Source organism: Oncorhynchus clarkii, chromosome 13, assembly GCF_045791955.1.
Source record: "Oncorhynchus clarkii lewisi isolate Uvic-CL-2024 chromosome 13, UVic_Ocla_1.0, whole genome shotgun sequence".
In the NCBI taxonomy this organism is placed as follows: Eukaryota; Metazoa; Chordata; class Actinopteri; order Salmoniformes; family Salmonidae; genus Oncorhynchus; species Oncorhynchus clarkii.
In genome coordinates, this window is record NC_092159.1 from 13923819 (window position 1) to 13932712 (window position 8894).

The window sequence follows — 8894 nt, forward strand, 5'->3', positions numbered from 1 at the left end:
ATACTGTAGGGAGGGTTAACACTCTATATAAACACACCAGGACCATGGTCATTACTCATACTGTAGGGAGGGTTAACACTCTATATAAACACACCAGGACCATGGTCAGTACTCATACTGTAGGGAGGGTTAACACTCTATATAAACATACCAGGACCATGGTCAGTACTCATACTGTATACAGACACACATATGGTCAGTGTTGATGAAGAAACAGAGCTCCCTGTTCATGTCTACACATTGTGTTGTGCAGGTCTTAGTCCTGACTAGCTCAGTTGCTAGTCTAGAGCCAATCTGACGTTCTCTGAGACACATTCTGGTGAAACCTTATATTAGACTGCCCTCTCCTGGTACGTTAGAGAATTACATCTTTGTGATATTACCACATATAATGACTCAAAGGAATACCAGCAAGTTCACCTTGGCTACATTTACACAGGCAGCCCAATTTTTCCACTAATCAGTCTTTTGATCAATCACTTTCGATCTTTTCACATCAGATCTTTTTCAGAGCTGCTCTGATTGGTCAAATGCAATTTATAAAAAAATATCCAAATTGGGCTGCCTTTCCCTCCAGCTGAACTAGACAGATTGTTCTACGTCTGATTGGTCTATGTCTGATATGGACTGTGTCTGATATGGACTGTGTCTGATATGGACTGTGTCTGATATGGACTGTGTCTGATATGGACTGTGTCTGATATGGACTGTGTCTGATATGGACTGTGTCTGATATGGACTGTGTCTGATATGGACTGTGTCTGATATGGACTGTGTCTGATATGGACTGTGTCTGATATGGACTGTGTCTGATATGGACTGTGTCTGATATGGTCTGTGTCTGATATGGACTGTGTCTGATATGGACTGTGTCTGATATGGACTGTGTCTGATATGGACTGTGTCTGATATGGACTGTGTCTGATTGGTCTATGTTTTTGTATTTTCTGTTCTCTAAAGTGGATGAAGTCTGAGGAAGGTGGCAACAGCAGCGGCACTCCAATCCGGATCGAGGACCCCAATCAGTTTGTCCCTATGAACACCAACCCTAGCGAGGTGCTGGAGAGGAGAAACAGAGTAAGTCAAAGATCTAGGATCAGCTACCCTCCATGCATCTTAACCATAAACATCAGTAGGAGAAAGGCAAAACTGACCCTGGAGCACTAAGGCCAACTTCAACTTAACTCCTCTCTGTCAGCTCCTTCTCTGCCTTCCACCACCCTATCAGAACCACAATCCTTACCATGCACTTCCTGGTTGTGTAGCTGTAAGTGATGTCATTGTTATGTCCTATCACAGATCAGAGAGCAGAACAGATTCGACATGATGACGTCCGGACCTCGCTCTCACCACCTGGCAGGCATCCCATTGGACGAACCTCGAATGGTGAGCGGCAACTCTGTGTGACAAACCAATATATCTGTTGCCACTTGGCCTGAAGTCCTGTTGGTGAAACATCCATAACAGTGTCATAAACAACAACTAAAGTATTTCAATATTAATTTCAATATATGACAGTCTTTTGAATTATAGGGTATATAAGGCAGTCTGTAAACTGTGAGCATCCTTCAGGATTTTGCTAAGTAAACCATATCATCCAGGCTAGACAGGCTTAGCTATTTGTTATTGCGTTTGCCAACCTTGACCAGTAGGTGGGGCTAATTACATGTATTGTTTAGAACCAGAAATACACATCTCCATGGCTCTGGGATTCTGTAATGACATCCGTCCTTCAAAGTTCCAACTTTGGTGAATAACTTCATCCTTTTGGATCTTCTTGGCAGCATTTTGGTGATTGGTATCATCTTATAGCAAGGGAATAACACAATCCAGGTCTCTGCCTGTTATCAGTTTCATCTCAACTCTGATAAGTGCGAGATTTGATCACTTCTGAAATATTGTTTCCCTACATGGTGTATGTCATGTGTTGAAGGATCAGCCGGTCCGTGTGAAGGTAATGTCTCTACAGGCTGAATACTACAGTGTGCAGTGTTAGTGCATTTCTGTTTCACCTGTTTGTCCTTTCAGTTGTTGTCCTGTTAGGTCACATCATCACTGTCTGTGTGTTTCTGGAGGTGGGAGTGAAGTGGAGTGTTTACGCATGATAGTGCACTCCACCAATGAATGACCTACTTCCTTATGTCACCAAATGTGTGTTGTGCATGTTCTGATGTGGTTGTGCCAGAACAGCATTCATATTTGACAGTGTCCCTTAATCATTGTTTTTCCCTGTTGTTGGTAAGTCATTTGAAAGTATTGTAGTGTGTTTGTGTGATATGCCCATTTCTATTGAATGGTGTGTTAGTGTGTGTTGTGTTTTACGATGAACTGGCATTAGTGTACTGACTCTGGTCCTCATCTGGGAATGGATCTGTCCATGGGGAGTCTGGGGAGTCTTATATTAACTCCTCTCTCTTTCTCCTCTCTCTCTCTCCTCTCCTCTCCTCTCCTCTCCTCTCCTCTCCTCTCCTCTCCTCTCCTCTCGTCTCCTCTCCTCTCCTCTCCTCTCTCCCTCCTCTCTCCCTCCTCTCCTCTCCTCTCCTCTCTCCCTCCTCTCTCTTTCTTCTCTCTTCTCTCCCTCCATTCTCTCTCTCTCCTCTCCCTGCATACTCTCTCTCTCTTCTCTCCCTCCATTCTCTCTCTTCGCTCTCTCTCCACTCTCTCTCCCTCCATTCTCTCTCTCCCTCCATTCTCTCTCTCCAGCCCTATGTGGCATCAGAGGATGACCAGATGGTTCCTCTACCTCCTAACCCCTTCAGTCAGCTGTCTGAGAAAGAGATGGACGAATACACGATGAACGTAGAGAAGAGACAGCTGGGGCTGAGTGGTAAGAGAGAGTCACTCAGAGAAGTCACACCCATACAGAACCACAGAGAAACACACACACACACACATACAGAACCACAGAGAAACACACACACACACACCCATACAGAACCACAGAGAAACACACACCCATACAGAACCACAGAAAAACACACACCCAAACAGAACCACAGAAAAACACACACCCAAACAGAACCACAGAAAAACACACACCCGTACAGAACCACAGAGAAACACACACACCCGAACAGAACCACAGAGAAATACACACCAGCCATCTATCCTACCATGTTATACACAAGTCAAATGAGTAGTATTCCACTCCAGTGAAAACTGCTACTACTTTCATAGACAGTCCGATAACAAGGAATTGTCAATGGCTTGGAGCCCCATTTCAGCCAATCAGATTGCAGATGTCTCCGAACCCGTTTTATAAGCCACAACACCATTTGTAGTGAGAGTTGTTCCTGATCTTGCAGTCAAGATGGTAAAACCCCTGCCTGTAGTAACGCGTGTGTGCAACAGGGAACCATCCCTACATCCTATGACTAAGGCGGCCAACAGAACAGACAGACTGGCCCACAGCAGGTTTTCACACCCACTGTATGAGTGGACCCGGTTGCCATGACACCATCCACCCCCCTATCCCCACCTACTCTACACCAGTCCAATCTGGATTCCATATTATGCTCCTTATAGAATGTTCTTATGCTCCTTCTAGAATGTTCCTCTGCATGTCTGTGCTCACAGTAATACTGTGTGCTGTTATGTATACTATGATGTTGTGTATAGAATGTCTGTCTGTAATGTTACTGCTAGAACTCCACTGTGATAATGAATGGGGTTTTTGGAATGTCACTGTATTGATGTGTACTTATAAACTAATAGTATCAGATGAATGACCTGGTGGTTAGATGAACCACGTTAACCCCTTAGATTCCTCACAGTATGTACTGGAGGTACTGTACGAACACTATGTTCCATGTACCCTAACGTAGCCTGGTCCCAGATCTGTTTGTGCTGTCTTGCCTCTAACATGTGTGTCAACACTAATCTCTCACCCCCCAAACCCTCACTTCCCTCTCTCACCCCCCCCCCCCCCAAACTCTACTCCTACCAACCCACTCCCTCACCCTTACCCCTCAACCCAAACTCTCCCCCTCCTCACCCCCTGACCCCTTACTCCCACCCCTTCAACCCTCATCCCAAACCCTCACCCACTCCTGCAGATGACGAGCACGACCTAACCTCCAACGACGCTTCCACTCTCTCTCAGTCTCTGTCCCAAACTCAGTCCCCGCAAATAACTCCAGCTAAAGAAGGTATCACACAGAGAGAGAGAACGTTGTGAAATGTGTTTGTTTGTGTGCGTTTCAACAGAACAGGCTTTACTAAGGTTGTGCTGTGTTTTATTATGTCAAAAACACATTCTACATTCCTTTGGTTCCACTTTTACCTCAAATGTTATAATAGATAATAGATATAAAGGTCATATGGAAACCTACTACATTGCTATTGTGAAATCAACTTTACAATGTTTAATCAGTACCAATTCTATAGTGTCTTACTTCCTCTTAATCATTAACAATGACTCAGTTTTACTTCCTGTAGTAACTACTTCCTGTCCCTTTGAACAACAAACACCAACACCACGTAACTACAGAACACTAGAGTAGCCATCAACACAGCTCCCCACAGCAAACTGCTGTGTGTGTGTGTGTGTGTGTGTGTGTGTGTGTGTGTGTGTGTGTGTGTGTGTGTGTGTGTGTGTGTGTGTGTGTGTGTGTGTGTGTGTGTGTGTGTGTGTGTGTGTGTGTGTGTGTGTGTGTGTGTGTGTGTGTGTGTGTGTGTGTGTGTGTGTGTGTGTGTGAGCGAGCGAGCGAGCGACACAGTTTTTGACTTAAGTCAACCAGTTCTTCTCCTGTGGGGGCCAAGTCAGGTCGATTGTTGCTCAACAACCTCTTATGATGTCACACGTTGGTTCATTGTAGTACATTGAAATGCTCTTGTAATAGAACAGTGGCACAGTGCTTGTAAAGAACCCTCTTCGTGTGGTAACTAGATCCCCGTACAGTACATAGTCACGGTCACATTAACATTGGCTGTGAAATGCACTTTATTGAAAAAGGTGATCATTGAACTTGTGTTGATTAGTTAATAGATACCAGCTGTAACAGACTTCAGATAGGGTAGGTGACATCAGGTGACACCCTCTCCTAGGTTGCTCTTGGTTCATGGTAAATGTAGCACCTAGGGTTGCAATTTCCCCATAATTCCCAGGTTTTCCAGAAATCCCGGTTGGAGGATTCCCAGATTCCCTGGTTATTCCTACCTGATTCCAGTGTCTTCCAACCAGGATTTCTGAAAAACCTGGGAATTTGGAAAAGTTATCCGTAGTAGCACCTGAACATATTTTGTGGTCAAACAACATAGTATACAGGTCTGTAGCAGACACAGAATCAGTTTTATTGTTGTGGGGTTGGTGGTGGTCTACCCTGTCTGACCTCTGACCCCTCTCCCCTGCTCTTTCCAGAGAACCACACGATGCAGAACGGCAAGGATGGCGGCGACCATGAGGTGAACGACGAGCTGAGCAAAAGGGTCAGTCAGCTGACCACCAGCGTGGAGAGCATTGAGGTCAAGGTCCGCACCGGCGAGAAGATCGAAGACTCCGCCCTCTCCCCCGAGAGCTCGCCCTCCAAGTCCCCCAACAAGAAGAAGAAGAAGTTCCGCACTCCCTCCTTCCTCAAGAAGAACAAAAAAAAAGAGAAAATGGAGGCCTAGAGAAAGAGAGATGGAGGGAGTGATATTAAAGCCTATATACAGTTTAAGAAGAAAGAGGGGACCCCTCTTATTTTTATTTTTTTGTCTGTTTTCATTTTAGTTTTGTTTTTGTCAGTGTCCTCTTTTGTCATTTTTTTTTAAAGATTTTATTTTGATTGTATTTTTTAACAAATTGTTCTTTTAAGTTAACATTTTTTAGACTTGCGCGAAAAGTGATGAATTGAGGATTCTCTTCCTAGAAGTGAAGGTTCATTGATTTGGGAAGGCGAGGACTAAAATGATAAAGCTGCAACAACTGACTCCTCCCCCATGTTCAATATTTACTGCCATTGGCTGATTATGTTATTTCTTCTCTGCCATTGGCTAATTGTTGATTATGGAATTAGAATCAGCCAATCGTATTCCTTGCTTCATAATCTCCAGCCGACACTGGCGGGTCTAGATATGCATCAGTGGTATTATTAAACTGCACAATATGGCGACTAGCTAGCGTACGGAAACGCTTTCCGCCCTTATGGTAACCATAACAACCACCATGTTCTTTTCGCGTAGATTTTCTCCTCATATGAGGTCTGCTTCTTCAATACATAGAGGACTGAAATCAGAGAGGCCACAAAGAAATAGTCAGACTGGAAAACTGGTTTTGAGATGGTTTTAAATTTACAGCTTTTCTTTCTTTCACTCTTGCTTCTTGTTTTCGCTTTCTCTCTCTGCCTCTCGCTTCGTTTTTCTCTTTCATCCCTCTTTTTATTGCTCCTCTTCCTCCTCCTCTCTCAACTTCTGTTAAAAGTGAATCTGTCTTTACATTACCGAGCTCTCTTCTAGTCGACCTCCGACCTTCATCTGTTTTTCACCACTGATTCACTATAAACTCACAATTTTTTTTATTGTCCTCTCCTCTTAATAATTTCATTTTTATTTTGCCAAACTAAAAGGAATAAAAAAACAATCACGTTTTAGTGAAGAATCATCATTTATATACTTTTAAATCTCATTTAGATCATAAAAACATGTCATCTCATTGAATAATATTACATTGTAGTGTTTTTTATTGAACACAGTTTGGTAGTAGTCATCTCACTCAGTTTTGTGCTCATTTCTATACTTTTACAGAGAAATACAAGATGTTACGCATGTTTTTGCAAGAATCTGAATTTATATGGCTGACTACGTTGCTCTAGTGTTGCCTGCAGGTTTCTCTCAAATTATATTCTTGTTCAGATTACAAAAAGTACTCTATAACTGAGATATATGGAAACTGGATATGTTGGGTATAGATTTTTAACTATATATTTAGTATTTTATTGTGCTGCACTTTTACTGTGGTCGGACTATAACACAATGTAGTTGCAGGTGGTTTCTACTATGAAGGAGATTCTAGAAGCAGAAGAACCAATAGAATCTGTAGAAGCAAGAAAGTAGATGGCAGGAGCAGTATGGAGGATCCACTTTAGGTTGTGGAAAGTGAATCGTTTCCGAAGAAAAAGATCTAGATTTGTGTCACGCTTGAAAAAAAAAAATATTATTTCTCAGTTAAAAACAACAAAATAAATAAAACAGGTCCCAAAATACAAATCATCAAATATCATCAGTTATAAAATGTAAAAAACCATGGGCCTTGAGCGTGGAACTGGCGCCGTTGTTGCTATGGTGTGTATTTTGTGTGTGACTTTTATTTTTAAATCCTTATACTATATTTTTCTCCTATATTTTAAATCATGAGACAAGGGTTGAGAATCTTATCCTGCCTGCACCCGGGTGTCAAGTTTAGCAGGAGTGCTCCCCGGATTGTCATTAGGCCTCTTATAAGTCACCCCTATGTCATGCCTATGACTGCTCATAAGACCACTTTGACAGCTCGTAGTTGTTTGCGTAGCCTCTTTAGCCTTTCTCTTTCGTTTCTCTTTTTATTTGCATCTCAACAGCGCCTTTCACGACGTTGTCGGTTGTGGAAACTGGAACTCGTGTTATTTCTCTAGAAGATATAAATCATGGAAGTGGTGATGACTAAGTGGCATATAGACACAGAGGAACACAGTTAATATAGAGATGTACCAATATCCCAGCTAGCAATGTGAACTATTGGATTTGGAACATTGAGAGAGGGAGGGAAGGAGAGTGGGATGGGGCGAGAGAAGGAGAGAGGGATGAAAGGAGGGAAGGAGAGTGGGATGGGGCGAGAGAAGGAGAGAGGGGTGAAAGGAGGGAAGGAGAGTGGGATGGGGCGAGAGAAGGAGGGAGGGAAGGAGAGGGATGGGGCGAGAGAATGACAGAGGGATGAAATGAGGAGAGAGGCACATCTTTAGCTGTGTAAATAGCCCTATCTGTCTCACAGCAGAGTTGAGCTTTTTGGTCTCACAGTTACATGAACAGCTGGAAAAAGGGGTTGAGGTGTGTGAGTTTTAGAAAATGTAAAAGTGTATGTGTGGGGTGGGGTGGGGTTTTAGGGAGAACTATGACATCAACACACCACATTTTTAGAATTACTCACAATTGTACCCATTTTTTCATACCATTTCTCCTTTTTGACACAGTTCTTATTTTTCATCTTTCCATTTGTATCAGACAGGTTTTCAGTTCAGTCCTTTTCGTTTCCCAAGTACTAGGTTTCTCCTTCCTTATTAACCATTTACAGTACGAGCGGTTACACGCCACTCTCAGATGGATTGAATTTGCATTTGTTTACTTTTCTCTCCCATCTACCGACCGTTTGCACCTTTGTTTTACTAACTAATGCCTCTGTCCACCATTTTGTTTCTGTTGATAAAAAAAAGAAAGGATCGCTTTAGCATGCAAGTAATGAGCCAAGCCCGACCTGTGACCTGTGAACAAAGATCCTATTAGAAATGGTTCTTCTATAATGGAGTTGCTTTCAGATGTGTTGCTAATCAGTGTGAATTCACAAAATAAAACTGTATTTTAAGAAACGGAAGCTTTATTTTTCATTTCCATGTCTTGTTAAACTGATTGAAGTGGCGGACTCCTTTTATGGAGTCATTTTAGTGCCAGAAGAAATTGAATTCTGATTCAATTTATTTTAGCGCAATCACCCCGTCATCACCTACAATCCTCGTTCATGAACACTCGTGTCATTCTTCCAACTGTCTGTCTTTATGTTGAACATAATTCATCCACAATCATTTTAAGTTGAACTCGTAAACGAAAAGATCCAGTGTGCACATGGGGGACGCAATCAAATATATTGTACGGTTTCTGAACGTTGTTTCTCCGTGTACTGATATTATCCTGTAAATACAAAACCAGTATACACACGTATTATGCAG

The 8894-nt window shown here is 42.6% G+C and overlaps 1 protein-coding gene across 18 annotated transcripts in view; it reads left to right on the top strand.

Annotated features, from left to right (window-relative positions):
• Positions 1-8537, top strand: part of LOC139424438 (adducin 3 (gamma) a) — a 144475-nt gene extending 135938 nt beyond the window's left edge. For 6 of the 18 annotated variants that reach the window (XM_071176243.1, XM_071176245.1, XM_071176247.1 and 3 more), the window contains 5 exons: positions 961-1077; positions 1300-1386; positions 2704-2827; positions 4056-4148; positions 5360-8537. In XM_071176243.1, coding sequence (XP_071032344.1) covers positions 961-1077; positions 1300-1386; positions 2704-2827; positions 4056-4148; positions 5360-5610 — 672 coding nt within the window. In that variant the 3' untranslated portion in view covers positions 5611-8537. Of the gene's footprint in view, positions 1-960; positions 1078-1299; positions 1387-1933; positions 1955-2703; positions 2828-4055; positions 4149-5359 lie in introns of all 18 variants that reach the window. The other 12 variants (XM_071176251.1, XM_071176253.1, XM_071176252.1 and 9 more) reach the window with 3 other exon arrangements.
• The last annotated feature ends 357 nt before the right edge of the window (positions 8538-8894 follow it).